This window comes from Tenrec ecaudatus, unplaced genomic scaffold, assembly GCF_050624435.1.
Source record: "Tenrec ecaudatus isolate mTenEca1 unplaced genomic scaffold, mTenEca1.hap1 Scaffold_224, whole genome shotgun sequence".
NCBI classification, from domain to species: Eukaryota; Metazoa; Chordata; class Mammalia; order Afrosoricida; family Tenrecidae; genus Tenrec; species Tenrec ecaudatus.
In genome coordinates, this window is record NW_027458465.1 from 241,159 (window position 1) to 261,196 (window position 20,038).

The 20,038-nt window shown below is 46.6% G+C and overlaps 1 protein-coding gene across 1 annotated transcript; it reads right to left on the bottom strand.

The window, feature by feature from the left end:
* Positions 1-15,918: 15,918 nt before the first annotated feature.
* Positions 15,919-16,685, bottom strand: LOC142436343 (thyroid transcription factor 1-associated protein 26-like). The gene has a single exon (XM_075540054.1). It carries the CDS (start codon positions 16,678-16,680, stop codon positions 15,964-15,966), a length of 717 nt encoding a protein of 238 aa, XP_075396169.1. The 5' UTR covers positions 16,681-16,685; the 3' UTR covers positions 15,919-15,963.
* Between the last annotated feature and the right edge of the window lie 3,353 nt (positions 16,686-20,038).

A 20,038-nucleotide genomic window follows, 5' to 3' on the forward strand; every position in this document is an offset into this window, starting at 1 on the left:
GTCCGAAAGGGAACCTACGTATTCCAAGTGCCCATTAGGGCACCTAGATAGTCCAAGTGCCCATAGGGAACCTATATCGTCCAAGTGCCCTCTAGGGAACCTACATAGTCAAAGTGCCCGCTAGGGAACCTGCATTGTACAAGTGCCCTCTAGTTAACCTACATAGTCCAAGTGCCCGCTAGGTAACCTAGATAGTCCAAGGGCCCGCTAGTTAACCTACAAAGTCCAAGTGCCCAATGAGGAACCTACATAGTCCAAGTGCCCGATAGGGAATCTTCATATTCCAAGTGCCCGTTAGGGAACCCAGATAGTCCAAGTGCCCATAGGGAACCTACATAATCCAAGTGCCCTCTAGGGAAGCTACATATTCATAGTGCCCGCTAGGGAACCTGCATTGTCCAAGTGCCCGCTAGTTAACCTAGATCGTCCAAGTGTCCGCTAGTAAACCTACATAGTCCAAGTTCCCGTTAGGTAACCTAGATAGGCCAAGTGCCCGCTAGTTAACCTACATAGTACAATGGCCCGCTAGTTGACCTAGATAGTTCAAGTGCCCGCTAGTTAACCTAGATAGTCAAAGTGCCCGCTAGTTAACCTAAGTAGTACAAATGTCCGATAGGGATCCTACATAGTCCAAGTGCCCGCTAGGTAACCTAGATATTCCAAGTTCCGGTTTGCTAACCTAGATAGTCCAAGTGCCCGCTAGGTAACCTACATAGTCCAAGTGCCCATTCGTTAACCTAGATAGTCCAAGTGCCCGCTAGGTAACCTATACTGTCCAAGTGCCTGCTAGGTTACCTACATAGTCCAAGCGCACGTTCGTTAACTTAGATAGTCCAAGTCGCGCTAGGTAACCTACATAGTCCAAGGGCCACTAGGTAACCTTTAGTCCAAGTGCCCTCTAGGGAACCTACATATTCCAAGTTCCCGCTAGGTAACCTAGATAGTCAAAGTGCCCGTTACCTAACCTAGATAGTCCAAGTGCCCGTGAGGTTACCTACATAGTCCAAGTGCCCGTTCGTTAATCTAGATAGTATAATTGCCCGCTAGGTAACCTACATAGTCCAAGAGCCGGCAGGTAACTTAGACAGTTCAAGTGCCCGCTAGGTTACCTGCATACTCCAAGTGCCCGTTAGGTAACCTAGATAGTCCAAGTGCCCGCTAGGTAACCTACATAGTCCAAGTGCCCGCTAGGTAACCTAGATAGTCCAAGTACCCGTTAGCTAACCTAGATAGTCCAAGTGCCCGCTAGGTAACCTCCATAGTCCAATTGCCTTCTAGGTAACCTCCATAGTCCAAGTGCCCAATAATTTACCTATATAGTCCAAGTGCCCGCTAGGGAAACTGCATCGTTCAAGTGCCCGCTAGTTAATCTAGATAGTCCAAGTGCCCGCTAGTTAACCTAGATAGTCCAAGTGCCCGCTACTTAACCTAGATCGTCCAAGTGCCCGCTAGTTAACCTACATAGTCCAAGGTCCGCTAGTTAACCTAGATATTCCAAGTGCCCCTTAGTTAACCTACATAGTCAAAGGGCCCTCTAGTTAACCTAGATAGTCCAAGTGCCCGCTAGGGGACATACATAGTCCAAGTGCCCGCTATGTAACCTAGATAGTCTAAGGGCCCGCTAGATAACCTACATAGTACAACTGCCCGATAGGGAACCTACATAGTCCAAGTGCCCGCTAAGGGACGAACATAGTCCAAGTGCCCTCTAGGGAACCTACAAAATCCAAGTGCCCGCTAGGTAACCTAGATAGTCCAAGTGCCCGCTAGTTAACCTACATAGTCCAAGTGCCCGCTGAGGAACCTACATAGTCCAAGTGTCCGAAAGGGAACCTACGTATTCCAAGTGCCCTTTGGGGCACCTAGATAGTCCAAGTGCCCATAGGGAACATATATCGTCGAAGTGCCCTCTAGGGAACCTACATAGTCAAAGTGCCCGCTAGGGAACCTGCATTGTACAAGTGCCCTCTAGTTAACCTAGATAGTCCAAGTGCCCGCTAGTTAACCTAGATAGTCCAAGGGCCCGCTAGTTAACCTACATAGTCCAACTGCCCGATAGGGAACCTACATAGTCCAAGCGCTCGCTAAGGGACGAACATAGTCCAAGTGCCCGCTTGGGAACCTACATAGTCCAAGTGCCCGCTGGGTAACCTAGATAGTCCAAGTGCCCGCTAGTTAACCTACATAGTCCAAGTGCCCGCTGAGGAACCTACATAGTCCAAGTGTCCGAAAGGGAACCTACGTATTCCAAGTGCCCATTAGGGCACCTAGATAGTCCAAGTGCCCATAGGGAACCTATATAGTCCAAGTGCCCTCTAGGGAACTTACATAGTCAAAGTGCCCGCTATGGTACCTGCATTGTACAAGTGCCCTCTAGTTAACCTAGATAGTCCAAGTGCCCGCTAGGTAACCTAGATAGTCCAAGGGCCTGCTAGTTTACCTACATAGTCCAACGGCCCTCTAGTTAACCTAGATAGTCCAAGTGCTCGCTGGAGGACGTACATAGTCCAAGTGCCCGCTAGGTAACCTAGATAGTCTACGGGCCCGCTACTTAACCTACATAGTACAACTGCCCGATAGGGAACCTACATAGTCCAAGTGCCCGCTAAGGGACGAACATAGTCCAAGTGCCTGCTAGGGAACCTGCATAGTCCAAGTGCCCGATAGGTAACCTAGATAGTCCAAGTGCCCGCTAGTTAACCTACATAGTCCAAGTGCCCGCTGAGGAACCTACATAGTCCAAGTGTCCGAAAGGGAACCTACGTATTCCAAGTGCCCATTAGGGCACCTAGATAGTCCAAGTGCCCATAGGGAACCTATATAGTCCAAGTGCCCTCTAGGGAACTTACATAGTCAAAGTGCCCGCTAGGGTACCTGCATTGTACAAGTGCCCTCTAGTTAACCTAGATAGTCCAAGTGCCCGCTAGGTAACCTAGATAGTCCAAGGGCCTGCTAGTTAACCTACATAGTCCAACGGCCCTCTAGTTAACCTAGATAGTCCAAGTGCCCGCTGGAGGACGTACATAGTCCAAGTGCCCGCTAGGTAACCTAGATAGTCTACGGGCCCGCTAGTTAACCTACATAGTACAACTGCCCGATAGGGAACCTACATAGTCCAAGTGCCCGCTAAGGGACGAACATAGTCCAAGTGCCCGCTAGGGAACCTGCATAGTCCAAGTGCCCGATAGGTAACCTAGATAGTCCAAGTGCCCGCTAGTAAACCTACATAGTCCAAGTGCCCACTGAGGAAACTGCATAGTCCAAGTGTCCGAAAGGGAACCTACGTATTCCAAGTGCCCATTAGGGCACCTAGATAGTCCAAGTGCCCATAGGGAACCTATATCGTCCAAGTGCCCTCTTGGGAACCTACATAGTCAAAGTGCCCGCTAGGGAACCTGCATTGTACAAGTGCCCTCTAGTTAACCTTGATAGTCCAAGTGCCCGCTAGGTAACCTAGATAGTCCAAGGGCCCGCTAGTTAACCTACAAAGTCCAAGTGCCCGATAGGGAACCTACATAGTCCAAGTGCCCAATGAGGAACCTACATAGTCCAAGTGCCCGATAGGGAATCTTCATATTCCAAGTGCCCGTTAGGGAACCCAGATAGTCCAAGTGCCCATAGGGAACCTACATAGTCCAAGTGCCCTCTAGGGAAGCTACATATTCATAGTGCCCGCTAGGGAACCTGCATTGTCCAAGTGCCCGCTAGTTAACCTAGATCGTCCAAGTGTCCGCTAGTAAACCTACATAGTCCAAGTTCCCGTTACGTAACCTAGATAGGCCAAGTGCCCACTAGTTAACCTACATAGTACAATGGCCCGCTAGTTGACCTAGATAGTTCAAGTGCCCGCTAGTTAACCTAGATAGTGAAAGTGCCCGCTAGTTAACCTAAGTAGTACAAATGTCCGATAGGGATCCTACATAGTCCATGTGCCCGCTAGGTAACCTAGATATTCCAAGTTCCGGTTTGCTAACCTAGATAGTCCAAGTGCCCGCTAGGTAACCTACATAGTCCAAGTGCCCATTCGTTAACCTAGATAGTCCTAGTGCCCGCTAGGTAACCTATACTGTCCAAGTGCCTGCTAGGTTACCTACATAGTCCAAGTGCACGTTCGTTAACTTAGATAGTCCAAGTCGCGCTAGGTAACCTACATAGTCCAAGGGCCACTAGGTAACCTATAGTCCAAGTGCCCTCTAGGTAACCTACATATTCCAAGTTCCCGCTAGGTAACCTAGATAGTCAAAGTGCCCGTTACCTAACCTAGATAGTCCAAGTGCCCGTGAGGTTACCTACATAGTCCACGTGCCCGTTCGTTAACCTAGATAGTACAATTGCCCGCTAGGTAACCTACATAGTCCAATAGCTGGCAGGTAACTTAGACATTTCAAGTGCCCGCTAGGTTACCTGCATAGTCCAAGTGCCCGTAAGGTAACCTAGATAGTCCAAGTGCCCGCTAGGTAACCTCCATAGTCCAAGTGCCCGCTAGGTAACCTAGATAGTCCAAGTACCCAATAATTTACCTATATAGTCCAAGTGCCCGCTAGGGAAACTGCATCGTTCAAGTGCCCGCTAGTTAATCTAGATAGTCCAAGTGCCCGCTAGTTAACCTAGATAGTCCAAGTGCCCGCTACTTAACCTAGATCGTCCAAGTGCCCGCTAGTTAACCTACATAGTCCAAGGTCCGCTAGTTAACCTAGATATTCCAAGTGCCCGCTAGTTAACCTACATAGTCAAAGGACCCTCTAGTTAACCTAGATAGTCCAAGTGCCCGCTAGGGGACATACATAGTCCAAGTGCCCACTATGTAACCTAGATAGTCTAAGGGCCCGCTAGATAACCTACATAGTACAACTGCCCGATAGGGAACCTACATAGTCCAAGGGCCCGCTAAGGGACGAACATAGTCCAAGTGCCCGCTAGGGAACCTACAAAATCCAAGTGCCCGCTAGGTAACCTAGATAGTCCAAGTGCCCGCTAGTTAACCTACATAGTCCAAGTGCCCGCTGAGGAACCTACATAGTCCAAGTGTCCGAAAGGGAACCTACGTATTCCAAGTGCCCGTTAGGGCACCTAGATAGTCCAAGTAACCATAGGGAACCTATATAGTCCAAGTGCCCTCCAGGGAAGCTACATAGTCAAAGTGCCCGCTAGGGAACCTGCATTGTACAAGTGCCCGCTAGTTAACCTAGATAGTCCAAGTGCCCGCTAGGTAACCTAGATAGTCGAAGGGCCCGCTAGTTAACCTACATAGTCCAAGTGCCCGATAGGGAACCTACATAGTCCAAGTGCCCAATGAGGAACCTACATAGTCCAAGTGCCCGAGAGGGAATCTTCATATTCCAAGTGCCCGTTAGGGAACCCAGATAGTCCAAGTGCCCATAGGGAACCTATATGGTCCAAGTGCCCTCTAGGGAAGCTACATATTCATAGTGCCCGCTAGGGAACCTGCATTGTCCAAGTGCCCGCTAGTTAACCTAGATCGTCCAAGTTCCCGTTAGGTAACCTAGATAGGCCAAGTGCCCGCAAGGTAACCTACATAGTCCAAGTGCCCGCTAGGTAACCTAGATATTCCAAGTTCCGGTTTACTAATCTAGATAGTCCAAGTGCCCTCTAGGTAACCTACATAGTCCAAGTGCCCATTCGTTAACCTAGATAGTCCAAGTGCCCGCTAGGTAACCTATACTGTCCAAGTGCCCGCTAGGTTACCTATATAGTCCATGTGCACGTTCTTTAACTTAGATAGTCCAAGTCGCGTTAGGTAACCTATATAGTCCAAGTGCCCGCTAGTTAAACTATAGTCCAAGTGCCCGCTAGGTAACCTACATATTCCAAGTTCCCGCTAGGTAACCAAGATTGTCCAAGTGCCCGTTACTTAACCTAGATAGTCCAAGTGCCCGTTAGGTTACCTACATAGTCCAAGTGCCCGCTAATTAACCTACATAGTCCAAGTGCCTGTTAGGTAACCTAGACAGTCCAAGTGCCCGGTAGTTAACCTCCATAGTCCAAGTGCCCGCTAATTAACCTATATAGTCCAAGTGCCCGCTAGGGAACCTGCATCATCCAAGTGCCCGCTAGTTAATCTAGATAGTCCAAGTGCCCGCTAGTTAAGCTAGATAGTCCAAGTGGCCGCTAGTTAACCTAGATCGTCCAAGTGCCCGCTAGTTAACCTAGATCGCCCAAGTGCCCGCTAGTTAACCTACATAGTCCAAGGTCCGCTAGTTAACCTAGATATTTCAAGTGCCCGCTAGTTAACCTACATAGTCCAAGGGCCCTCTAGTTAACCTAGATAGTCCAAGTGCCCACTAGGGGAAGTACATAGTCCAAGTGCACGCTAGGTAACCTAGATAGTCTAAGGGCCCGCTAGTTAACCTACATAGTCCAACTGCCCGATAGGGAACCTACATAGTTCAAGCGCTCGCTAAGGGACGAACATAGTCCAAGTGCCCGCTAGGGAACCTACATAGTCCAAGTGCCCGCTAGGTAACCTAGATAGTCCAAGTGCCCGCTAGTTAACCTACATAGTCCAAGTGCCCGCTGAGGAACCTACATAGTCCAAGTGTCCGAAAGGGAACCTACGTATTCCAAGTGCCCATTAGGGCACCTAGATAGTCCAAGTGCCCATAGGGAACCTATATAGTCCAAGTGCCCTCTAGGGAACTTACATAGTCAAAGTGCCCGCTAGGGTACCTGCATTGTACAAGTGCCCTCTAGTTAACCTAGATAGTCCAAGTGCCCGCTAGGTAACCTAGATAGTCCAAGGGTCTGCTAGTTAACCTACATAGTCCAACGGCCCTCTAGTTAACCTAGATAGTCCAAGTGCCCGCTGGAGGACGTACATAGTCCAAGTGCCCGCTAGGTAACCTAGATAGTCTACGGGCCCGCTAGTTAACCTACATAGTCCAACTGCCCGATAGGGAACCTACATAGTCCAAGTGCCCGCTAAGGGACGAACATAGTCCAAGTGCCCGCTAGGGAACCTGCATAGTCCAAGTGCCCCATAGGTAACCTAGATAGTCCAAGTGCCCGCTAGTAAACCTACATAGTCCAAGTGCCCACTGAGGAACCTGCATAGTCCAAGTGTCCGAAAGGGAACCTACGTATTCCAAGTGCCCATTAGGGCACCTAGATAGTCCAAGTGCCCATAGGGAACATATATCGTCCAAGTGCCCTCTAGGGAACCTACATAGTCAAAGTGCCCGCTAGGGAACCTGCATTGTACAAGTGCCCTCTAGTTAACCTACATAGTCCAAGTGCCCGCTAGGTAACCTAGATAGTCCAAGGGCCCGCTAGTTAACCTACAAAGTCCAAGTGCCCAATGAGGAACCTACATAGTCCAAGTGCCCGATAGGGAATCTTCATATTCCAAGTGCCCGTTAGGGAACCCAGATAGTCCAAGTGCCCATAGGGAACCTACATAATCCAAGTCCCCTCTAGGGAAGCTACATATTCATAGTGCCCGCTAGGGAACCTGCATTGTCCAAGTGCCCGCTAGTTAACCTAGATCGTCCAAGTGTCCGCTAGTAAACCTACATAGTCCAAGTTCCCGTTAGGTAACCTAGATAGGCCAAGTGCCCGCTAGTTAACCTACATAGTACAATGGCCCGCTAGTTGACCTAGATAGTTTAAGTGCCCGCTAGTTAACCTAGATAGTCAAAGTGCCCGCTAGTTAACCTAAGTAGTACAAATGTCCAATAGGGATCCTACATAGTCCAAGTGCCCGCTAGGTAACCTAGATATTCCAAGTTCCGGTTTGCTAACCTAGATAGTCCAAGTGCCCGCTAGGTAACCTACATAGTCCAAGTGCCCATTCGTTAACCTAGATAGTCCAAGTGCCCGCTAGGTAACCTATACTGTCCAAGTGCCTGCTAGGTTACCTACATAGTCCAAGTGCACGTTCGTTAACTTAGATAGTCCAAGTCGCGCTAGGTAACCTACATAGTCCAAGGGCCACTAGGTAACCTATAGTCGAAGTGCCCTCTAGGGATCCTACATATTCCAAGTTCCCGCTAGGTAACCTAGATAGTCAAAGTGCCCGTTACCTAACCTAGATAGTTCAAGTGCCCGTGAGGTTACCTACATAGTCCACGTGCCCGTTCGTTAACCTAGATAATATAATTGCCCGCTAGGTAACCTACATAGTCCAAGAGCCGGCAGGTAACTTAGACAGTTCAAGTGCCCGCTAGGTTACCTGCATAGTCCAAGTGCCCGTTAGGTAACCTAGATAGTCCAAGTGCCCGCTAGGTAACCTACATAGTCCAAGTGCCCGCTAGGTAACCTAGATAGTCCAAGTACCCGTTAGCTAACCTAGATAGTCCAAGTGCCCGCTAGGTAACCTCCATAGTCCAATTGCCTTCTAGGTAACCTCCATAGTCCAAGTGCCCAATAATTTACCTATATAGTCCAAGTGCCCGCTAGGGAAACTGCATCGTTCAAGTGCCCGCTAGTTAATCTAGATAGTCCAAGTGCCCGCTAGTTAACCTAGATAGTCCAAGTGCCCGCTACTTAACCTAGATCGTCCAAGTGCCCGCTAGTTAACCTACATAGTCCAAGGTCCGCTAGTTAACCTAGATATTCCAAGTGCCCCTTAGTTAACCTACATAGTCAAAGGGCCCTCTAGTTAACCTAGATAGTCCAAGTGCCCGCTAGGGGACATACATACTCCAATTGCCCGCTATGTAACCTAGATAGTCTAAGGGCCCGCTAGATAACCTACATAGTACAACTGCCCGATAGGGAACCTACATGGTCCAAGTGCCCGCTAAGGGACGAACATAGTCCAAGTGCCCTCTAGGGAACCTACAAAATCCAAGTGCCCGCTAGGTAACCTAGATAGTCCAAGTGCCCGCTAGTTAACCTACATAGTCCAAGTGCCCGCTGAGGAACCTACATAGTCCAAGTGTCCGAAAGGGAACCTACGTATTCCAAGTGCCCTTTGGGGCACCTAGATAGTCCAAGTGCCCATAGGGAACATATATCGTCCAAGTGCCCTCTAGGGAACCTACATAGTCAAAGTGCCCGCGAGGGAACCTGCATTGTACAAGTGCCCTCTAGTTAACCTAGATAGTCCAAGTGCCCGCTAGTTAACCTAGATAGTCCAAGGGCCCGCTAGTTAACCTACAAAGTCCAAGTGCCCGATAGGGAACCTACATAGTCCAAGTGCCCAATGAGGAACCTACATAGTCCAAGTGCCCGATAGGGAATCTTCATATTCCAAGTGCCCGTTAGGGAACCCAGATAGTCCAAGTGCCCATAGGGAACCTACATAGTCCAAGTGCCCTCTAGGGAAGCTACATATTCATAGTGCCCGCTAGGGAACCTGCATTGTCCAAGTGCCCGCTAGTTAACCTAGATCGTCCAAGTGTCCGCTAGTAAACCTACATAGTCCAAGTTCCCGTTAGGTAACCTAGATAGGCCAAGTGCCCGCTAGTTAACCTACATAGTACAATGGCCCGCTAGTTGACATAGATAGTCCAAGTGCCCGCTAGTTAACCTAGATAGTCAAAGTGCCCGCTAGTTAACCTAAGTAGTACAAATGTCCAATAGGGATCCTACATAGTCCAAGTGCCCGCTAGGTAACCTAGATATTCCAAGTTCCGGTTTGCTAACCTAGATAGTCCAAGTGCCCGCTAGATAACCTACATAGTCCAAGTGACCCATTCGTTAACCTAGATAGTCCAAGTGCCCGCTAGGTAACCTATACTGTCCAAGTGCCCGCTAGGTTACTTACATAGTCCAAGTGCACGTTCGTTAACTTAGATAGTCCAAGTCGCGGTAGGTAACCAACATAGTCCAAGGGCCGCTAGGTAACCTAGATATTCCAAGTGCCCGCTAGTTAACCTACATAGTCCAAGGGCCCTCTAGTTAACCTAGATAGTCCAATTGACCGCTAGAAGACGTACATAGTCCAAGTGCCCGCTAGGTAACCTAGATAGTCTAAGGGCCCGCTAGTTAACCTACATAGTCCAACTGCCCGATAGGGAACCTACATAGTCCAAGTGCCCGCTAAGGGACGAACATAGTCCAAGTGCCCGCTAGGGAACCTGCATAGTCCAAGTGCCCGCTAGGTAACCTAGATAGTCCAAGTGCCCGCTAGTTAACCTACATAGTCCAAGTGCCCGATGAGGAACCTACATAGTCCAAGTGTCCGAAAGGGAACCTACGTATTCCAAGTGCCCATTAGGGCACCTAGATAGTCCAAGTGCCCTCTAGGGAACCTACATAGTCAAAGTGCCCGCTAGGGAACCTGCATTGTACAAGTGCCCTCTAGTTAACCTAGATAGTCCAAGTGCCCGCTAGGTAACCTAGATAGTCCAAGGGCCCGCTAGTTAACCTACATAGTCCAAGTGCCCGATAGGGAACCTACATAGTCCAAGTGCCCAATGAGGAACCTACATAGTCCAAGTGCCCGATAGGGAATCTTCATATTCCAAGTGCCCGTTAGGGAACCCAGATATTCCAAGTGCCCGCTAGGTAACCTCCATAGTCCAAGTGCCCGCTAGGTAACCTCCATAGTCCAAGTGCCCGTTCGTTAACCTAGATAGTCCAAGTTCCTGTTAGCTAACCTACATAGTCCAAGTGCCCGTTCGTTAACCTAGATAATTCAAGTGCCCGCTAGGTAACCTAGACAGTCCAAGTGCCTGCTAGGTAACCTACATAGTCCAAGTGCCCGTTTGCTAACCAAGATCGTCAAAGGGCCCGGTAGTTAACCTACATAGTCCAAGGGCCCGCTAGTTAACCTAGATAGTCCAAGTGCCCGCTAGTTAACCTACATTGTCCAAGTCCCTGATGGGGAACCTACGTAGTCCAAGTATCCGCTAGGGAACCTACATAGTCCAAATGCCCGCTAGTAACGTACATAGTCCAAGTGCCCGTTAGGTAACCTAGATAGTCCAAATGCCCGCTAGGGATCCCACATAGCCCAAGTGCCCATTAGAGAACTTACATAATCAAAGCCCTGCTAGGGAACCTACATAGTCCAAGTGCCCGTTAGCTAACCTAGATAGTCCAAGTGCCCGCTAGGTAACCTCCATAGTCCAAGTGCCCGCTAGGTAACCTCCATAGTCCAAGTGCCCGTTCGTTAACCTAGATAGTCCAAGAAAGATTTGGGTCCATATCTCTTCAGGGTGTAAATTTTAGGTAGCTAGCATAGGGACTAGGTTGTCCATGATACATGCTCAGAGGGCCAAGCTAGCCACCCAGGAAAGAGTGGCACACCGAGCGTGCTCAGAGGTCCAGGTTTCCAGTCAGGAAGGCCAGGTACACCTGGGTGGGTGCTGCACCCACATTGACCCACCTAGGCCAAGTAAATTCAATTCAGCCACTGGGGTCCACCAGGGTTGCCTACCATGCCTCCCTATCTCTCCTAAAACACAATTGGATCACAAACCTGGCTTTGGCGTGAATTCTTTCTCATGCAGAGCCAAGGACCAAGGTATATCTGTCCACAGAGAGAAAAACCTAGGAAAGCTCTTTGGAGGCAGCAGCACTGCACATGAGTGGCTATTGGATACTGTTTAGATGCATGGCTTTCTATTTGGAACTTTTTTTTGTCTCACCTGAATGGAAAGGAAGAGGTAATACTTCTGGATCACACAGTATCCATGTCCACAAATGAGCTGCTCATTCCACAGTCCTGGCAGTGCCTTTTGAAAACCCTCTGCTTTAGAATGTCACTCCTTGAAGATGGCAGTGGGAGTGGCTGGGGCCAAGTATGCTGCCTCTTACTCCCAGTTGCAGGTTTCTGGATGCTGATTGTATCTCTTACAGCATCAATTAGTGGGCTTGTTGTCTGCCTCAGGCTTTGTTCACAGAGATCCTCCAGCTAGGTGGTGGTGTGTGCGCATAAGCAGAGGCTTCCTGCCAATCCCCCATGAGTAGTAGAGCTCCCATGGTGTGGACTCCATGAAAGCCGTGCTCCAGCCAGCAGGATTACAAAGGAGGGTGGGCCCGGCAGGACAGGAGGGCCATTGCCCCTATGGAATGACCTCAGAACCCCGCCTCCCTCCCTGTCCAGCTCCTGGGACTATGGGCCCTAAGCTTCATGCCTGACTCAGGAATAGACACAGGGTGAGGCAACTCCAGGAGGTGATTTTGCTGATCTAATCCAGCCTGAGATCATCCTTGCATGTGCCCTCTGTCCAGACCTTTTTTTAAATTGTTCATGCAACACTAACCACAATGCATATATACATCGGTTGTGTAAAGCACATTTGTACATTCATTGCCCTCATTATTCTCAAAATATCCACTCTCCACCCCACCCAAGCCCCTGGCCTCAGCTCCTCATTTTTCCCCCTCCATTCGAGCTACCCTTGATAATTTACTAATTATTTTCTCATATCTTGCACTGTCTGATGTTCCTTCACCCACTTTTCTGTTGAGGTTAAATGTAGATCCCTGTATACGGTTTCCGTTTTCCAACCTACCCTCCCTCCACCCTTCCCGAGTCTGCACTCATAACACTGGTCCTCAAGGGCTCATCCACCCTGGATTCCCCATGTTTCCTGTTCCTATCTGTCCAAGTGTACATTCTCTAGTCTAGCCTGATTTGTAAATTAGAATTGGGATCATGATAGTGGGAGATAGGAAACATGTAGGAACTAGGGGAAAGCTGTGTTTCATCGTTATTATCTGGTACCTGTCTTGGTTTATCTCCTCCCTGACACCCTTCTGTTAGGGATGTCCAGAGGACTGTAAATGGGCTTTGTGTCTGTACCCAGCACTCCCTGCTCATTCGCAATGATAAGATTTTTTTTGTTCTGATGATGCCTGCTACCAAATCTTTTCAAAACCTCATGATCGCACAAGCTGGTGTGCTTCTTCCATGTGGGCTTTGTTTCTTCTGAGCTAGATGGGCGCTTGTTTTCCTTTAAGCCTTTAAGACCTCACATGCTATATATTTGATAGCTGGGCACCATTAGCTTTCTTCACCACATTTGCTTATGTACCTGCTTTGTGTTCAGTGATCGTGTAGGGAAGGTGAGCATCCTAGAATGCCAATTCAATAGAACAGTATTTTTGCAACGAGGGAGTCCTTGAGCGGAGGCCCAATGTCCATCTGCTACCTTAATACAAAACCTATAAATATAGGGACATAGATCTATTTCCCCATGCTCATATATTTAAATATGTACATGCCTTTTTTTAAACCTCTATAATTGACCCTTGCTTCCTAGCTTGCTTTTCTATTCCCTTTGATTTGCCTCTTGGGCCCACTGCCATGCTCACTTTTCATTTGTGCTTCAGTAATTCAGTAATTCCTCTTGGTTCCATTGGTTCCATTTCCCTTGATCACTCCCTACCAGGCCTCCTACATCCCCGTCACCACTGATTTGCATCACCTGTTCTTCCCTTTTCTCTGGGTTTCTTAACACTACTACCTTTCCCCACACCTCCCTCTCTCCCATGTCTCCCCAGAAGTGTTGGTCCTGTTTTCTCTCCTCCAGATTGTTCATCCAGCCTATCTTATTTAGACAGACCTGTAGATGTAATAACATACACAAAACAAAACAGAGCAAAACCAAGCACTAAAAGCAACAAAACAACCAAAATCCAATGACAATGAAAGAAAACAACTCAACAAGAAAGAAGTGGCTCATCGTTAGTTCAAGGTCGGTTTGTTGGCCTTTAAGAGTGTTTTCCAGTCCAGTCTGTTGGTGTACCAAGTACTGGCCCCAAAGTCATCCTTTGGCATTCCCTGGAGACCTTGGTGCTTCGTTTTCTTTCTCTTCTGCTGTACCCCCTTAGTGTTATGCCTCGGTGTGGCAGGATTAGTTCGGGCGCATTTCCCACACTGAGTCTTCAGTGTTGTCCCCTCTAAGGCTATGGGTCTTTGAGGGGTGTCTTGTCTCATCGTGGGGCTGGCCATGTGGTCTTCTATGTGGACTGGATTCTCTGAGTGGGAACATCATCCTCAAGTCCTGGTGTGCCAGGATGTGCTCCACATTCCCCTCCTCCCCCTTCATCTGCTCCATGTGCTCCGATCAGATATGTCCCTCTCTCAGAGCTGCAGATTCACTGCCATCCTCTGAAATAAAATATTTGGCATGGGAAGGGGAGTTGGGTGGGAGGATCTGCTCAGATCATTTGATGGTTCAGGATAGATTGACTGTTCGGCTGGGGACAGGTATGTGGGGCTTAGGGCTCTGGCTCCCAACACTGGTTGTGAATATGTCTTTGTTGTTAACCAGTTGTGTGCCTGTGGGTCAACACCTGTGTCTTTTTGAGTGAGTTTTCTCATCTGCAGAGTAAAGGTAATCCATTATCCAGACTCCCATGTCACCAATTGATTGAGAGGCACTAACCAGAGCCTGATTGAAATAGTGTGTACCTGTCAGCCGTGTTCTAAAAACACCTTAAAAGTCTTAAAAACACTATAAATGCCTTAAAAACCCTAAAACGTCTAAAATACATCTAAAATGCTAAGACCACCCCTAAAGACTCTCTAAAACATCTTAAGACCATTAAATACATGGTAAAAGGCTTTCTAAAACACCCTAATGCGCCATAAGTCTAATTTTTTTTATCCTGTGAAATCACCCTTTATTGAAATAGTACACAAAGGCTACTCCATGATGTGGGTGGTACCTTTGTTTGAAAACCAATCTATTTGAAAACGAAAGGTCAACAATTTCTCAGAAGCAAAAATGAAGAGGAGGAGGAAGGGAAACATACTGCAAAGGGAACAAACGAGGTGCAATCTGGAAGAAGGTGGACACAGTGTAACTAATGTCAGTGGACAATTTGTGTGAGAAGTGTAAAAGGGTAACCTATCTTGTGCAACCTTCTTTAATAAACTCAGCATCTCCTACTGCATTCTGTCTGTCAATGCAATAAGCTGGGATCGTGCCAAAGCAATCTCTCTGGCTTCCCCTTCAGTTATGTGGCTGCTTTTCCCAAAGTAAAGATCGCAGGTCTTTCTCCCCATTGCATTTTAGAATGCAGAATCAATTGATAGTGTACATGGAAGTCCTACTACAGCTGTAATGCAGTTTCAGGCGACATTCGTTACCACTTTTAACATTTCATTGCGCAATCACAATTTTTAAATGACTGTTATTACAAACCTTTTGCTTGCAATGATTGTTGCCAACATGTTTTTCAATGATTGCCAAGAAATAAGCAGAAGAAACATCCCAGTACTTGCCTTAGTTCCCAAGGGCACCAACAGGGGACACATTTCAGTGACAGTGTTCTTACAATACAGTTGCACAGATCTGGAAAGCTTAATTCTTGTTGCAACACTACTGGTTTACATGACTATCTGAATGACCAAAGATTAAGAAAGTATTTCATTTCTTTCAGGAAATATTTACAACTAATGACTGAGTCCTTATGCCCACATCTGCTCTTAGAGATCATATCCTTATATAGTGGGCCACAAGGTAGTTGCAGCACTACTTGTCCTGAATAAAATCTCTGCCCTGATATTTCTAGAAAGTCCATCTCCCAGCAAAATGCACTTAATTTAAAATAAAAGCAAAGCAGGACTGTTGGCCTCCATTGTTGAAATGAATCGCAGATCGCAATTGCTGAACACTGTGTAAATTGAAGCACTGCATTAAAGCTGTTCCTATAAAACATTTTGTACTTACTTTACATATTACAAAAGTATTTATGTTTGAGTCTGCTCCCAAATAGAAGGTGCTTTCGGTTCTTCAATCTATTTTTCTTTAGAAACAAATTAAAACAAGTCCTATAATGTACAACCTGTATAGAAAATGTCCTTTAAAAAAAGAGCATTTGCAACATTTTACACTTAGTGTAACTTAGCAATACAGTTTATGCTCATATATTTAGCTGGCTGTTAAGAGGCACATTGCACAAGAAAGTTTCAAAAAGTTTGTGAAAGATGTACTGAAAAGACAATGGAACTTTCCCTTGGAAGATTTGAAGTCCCCTTGTCCATTCAGAAATAGTCGACATATGCAGATGCTTCAGCCACTGATTAAGGATGTATCTGATTTAATTTCCTGCTTGTATATTTTGAAGAAGATATTCCATTTGTAAATTCAAATTTGGTTGGCCCCTTTTAGTCTTTTTGCTTAATATTTTGAACACTTCCATTTTCTTCTTTTTGTAGAGTCTTTGAGCTTCTTCTCGCTCCTGTTTCCTCCGCTCAAATTCCTGTTTCTTAGCAGCACGTTTGGCTTGGATCTGTGAATTTTCTTCCTGTGCTTTCTGATTGGATGTTTTCTTCCTCTTTGTCTTTAGGGTAGCAAAGGAGTTTACTGCGGTGCTACAATGTTCTTCTGGCAGAGGATGGTCCAGACTGCACTGTTCCTCAGACACAGCCTGGTCAAGGCTGGCGTGATCTTCTGGCAAAGGTGGTGCAACTTGTCCTTCTGGCAAAGGCTGGCGAACTTTTCTGATTTGTTTCTTGAGCCTTTCTTCTTCAGCTAAATAGAGATGTTTCAGGTGGTCTGGGTATTGATCTGTGAACTGGGATTCCCGTGAGGTTTGAAAATTTCTTTCCTTCCAAAGCAATTTCTTGTAACTTTGCTGAATCTTTAGCTTTCTTCGAAGTGCAAAGCCTTGCCCCTCGCGGACGCTCCCCGAAAAAGCCTTCGGATGATTCGATCGCCACCTTCTCTGTTTCAAGTCCCTCTTCGTGACTTCCACTGGAGAAAGCGCTTCGCCACGCAAACCCCGACTCTCGGCGCGCAGCTTCACCGGCGCCATGGCGGAGGCCTCGCGCCATAAGTCTTAAAAAAAACTCCTTACGTCCCGAAAACATAATAAATGCCCTAATATTATGCAAATGCCTTAAAACGCAAAATAAAGAACACGTGAAGCCCTAAAAACACGCTAAAAGTCTTTTAAAACCCCAAGAACATCCCTACAAAGCAACCCGAAGCACTATAAAACCCTGTAAAAGTCCAACAGCCTAATAGACATGAATTCACCATGAAAGCAAAAAATAATCCAACAAAACCCTAAAGCCCTGAAAACCAAAACCTAATCCCCCCAAACACTCTAAGGCCTTAAGAAGCACCCTAAAATTTTAACAAAACACTAAAAGCCATAAAAACACATATAAGCCTAATAAACACCCTTAAACACTAAAATCACCCTAAAAGCCTTAAAATGTCTGAAAAGCCATAATATTCCCTAAAATTCAAATAACACTCTGAAGCCACAAATAACACACTAAATGCCTCCCAAAACATGTGGAACTTCCAAATCATATCCCTAGAAGATTCCCAAACCATGAACTTCCAAAACCACATAAATGCCCTGAAGACAACATGAAAGCCCCAACAAAACATAAAATGCTGGGGAAAAACACATAAAATATTTTAAAATACCCTAAAATCTCTAAGAAACCCTGTAAGATCACTAAAAACACCCCTACCTGCTAAAAAATACCTATACACTCCAAAAAATCACCCCTAAATCCCTTGAAAACTCCCTTAAACCTTATAAAACACCCTTAAAGCCAAAACTACCCTAATGCGCAAAAAAATTAAATGACCTTAAAGCCCTAAAAATCACATGCCACAAAAATATCCTAAATGACCCCAAAATTCCAACTCAAAGCCAGCCTACAAAGGGCTTCTGTAGGTTTAAGTCTTTTATGAGAACAGTTTTATCTTTCTACCAAGGAGAAGTTTGTAGGTTCAACCCCTGACCTATGCCCTACCATATGAAGTTAGTAATCAGTGTTTTTGCAATTCTTTGAAGAAAGATGAGGGTAATTTTGTCAGGAGTGAATTAAACTTGTCTAGTGCCTTGAGTAGAACTGATAACTGTACTACATTGAGTCGTCTGGTCAAGGAGCATGGGATATTATCCCATTTGCTGAGGTCACACTTGATTTCTTGTAATTTCTGTAGTTTTCCTCATATAAATCTGTTGTTTTTTATTCAAGTATAGATATAGATATTTTCATTTACACTTGGCTATTGTAAATGGTACTACCTGAAAATGTGTATTTCATTAATTATTATTTCTTAATCTATTTCTTCATCCTTCGAAATATTATCAGTTTGTTGTGGTAGATAAACATTAGGACTTTGCATAACTTAGAAATATTACATTTCACGGAAAAATCATATTAATTATGTCAACAGAGCTATAAAAGGAATGTTGCCCTGAATATCTTAAGATATGACAGCTGTTTCATTGAGAAATTGAGCCAGACAGACACAATGTGATGTAAATTTTGTTATTTTCATGTGGGTTCCTTCACTCTTCCAAAAAAATTAGTTTCATGAGCCCCTTGGGGAATGAGTTTGAGTTCAGATCAGATGTATATTTATTTATTTGAGTCCTGAAGCCCATTTGATGGACTATTCTGTTGCTTCCAAAGTAGTCAGTCACTTCCCCACCAATTCAGGAATTTGTCCGAAGCAAAAGTAAAAGTGTGGCGGACGACATTTGACTGCACACCATCTAAAATCACACTCTCATTTGGTGTTGGCAGTTTTACTTGTATTTCAATTGTAAACTACACTTCAGAGTTCAGGCTAGTGAAAACGTTTCAGTGGGGAAAATTTGCACAGAACTATGTGCAGTTTGTGATTCTGTTGTTCCCAAGCAAGGCTATGAGGACAAAGATGCACAAGCATGGGGGGCACTGCAGACAATGTGTGAAAGTTTCCAGGAGCTCAGGGGTGGACAGTGGCTGCTAATTCTCCCGTGCTGGCAGTGAGCTATGTGGGAGGGCTTTGTGTAAGGTCCTTGTGAGGTCTCTGAGAAGTCTCCATAAAGGATGCTGAGAACTTCATATGAAGTCTCTGTGCGAGGCCTCTGAGTCTCTCTGGAAGTCTCCAAGGAAGTATGTGTGTGAGGTTTCTCTCTTGGGTATGTGTGAGTGTCCTTGTGAGATGTCTGCTGAATTGTGGGGGTTGGGGGGCAGGTGTTTCGCTGAGGTCTCTGCAGGTCTGAGTGGGCTTCCCTTTGTTTGACCTCACAGCACCATATAAGAGGACCTGGTGGCAGGGGAAAGGGAAGGGGCTTGGTTCATGCACCCCTTGCTGTTCTTTCAGGGTCTTCTCTCCATCTCCGTGCACTTACCTAGCACGAACGGTAGGGTTCAGCAGCGGGTAGTCCGGTGTCCAGCTCTTCACACTACCTAGGAACACACCCAAGCTACCTGCTACCCAAGAGGCCCCAGATCCAGGCTCTGCAGATCCAGAATCTGATTTTTTACTGCCACAGACACTCCAGACGCTGCCTTGGCACAATCAGGACTCCAGAAACAACATCATGCTGCTGTACCAGCAGTCTCTGGGGCCTATGTCTAATTCCCTCCTCCACCACGGGTGTCAGTCCCCCCCCCCACCCCACACACACACACTTGGTGTCCTGACTGAGGCATGGAGGTCAAGGCTCAGTGGATGTCTTCCTCGGCATCCTTTACTGTTTAGTTCAGTAAACAGTAAACCCTGGCCCACCAGGGGTGTTCTTTTAAGCACATGAGAATTTACTCTAGCGGATCAACTAATCATATTTTGGGGGGCCCTCCTGCCTCCTTCTATAATCTGGTGCCCAGGAAATAAAACCCTGTGTTAGAAGCACAGAGGAAACACTGACCACTATTGAACTGGTTTCCCTTATCAAGACAGGTGATGTCTAATCTCCGTGCACATCCTGATTTCCCAGGAGTCTCTAGGGGAAGGGAAGGCTGCTCCCAGTTGTGACTTTCTTTGCAGCACTCAGTCCTTAGAAGCCACTCTCTCCGGAGAACATTCCTAGAGCACGTGCACGTGTGTGTGTGTGTGTGTGTGCATCCGTGTGTGTGAAGATCACCAGCCTGGGGTCATGTTTCTTGAGAACATTCCTAGAGTTTGCGTGTGAGTGTGTGTGTGAAAACCACCAGCCTGGGATCATGTTTCTTGAGAACATTCCTAGAGCATGCGTGCGTGCGTGCGTGTGTGTGTGTGTGTGTGTGAAGACCACCAGCCTGGGATCATGTTTCCTGAGAACATTCCTAGAGCGTGTGTGTGTGTGTGTGTGTGTGTGTGTGTGTGTGTGTGAAGACCACCAGCCTGGGGTCATGTTTGCTGAGAACATTCCTAGAGCATGTATGTGTGTG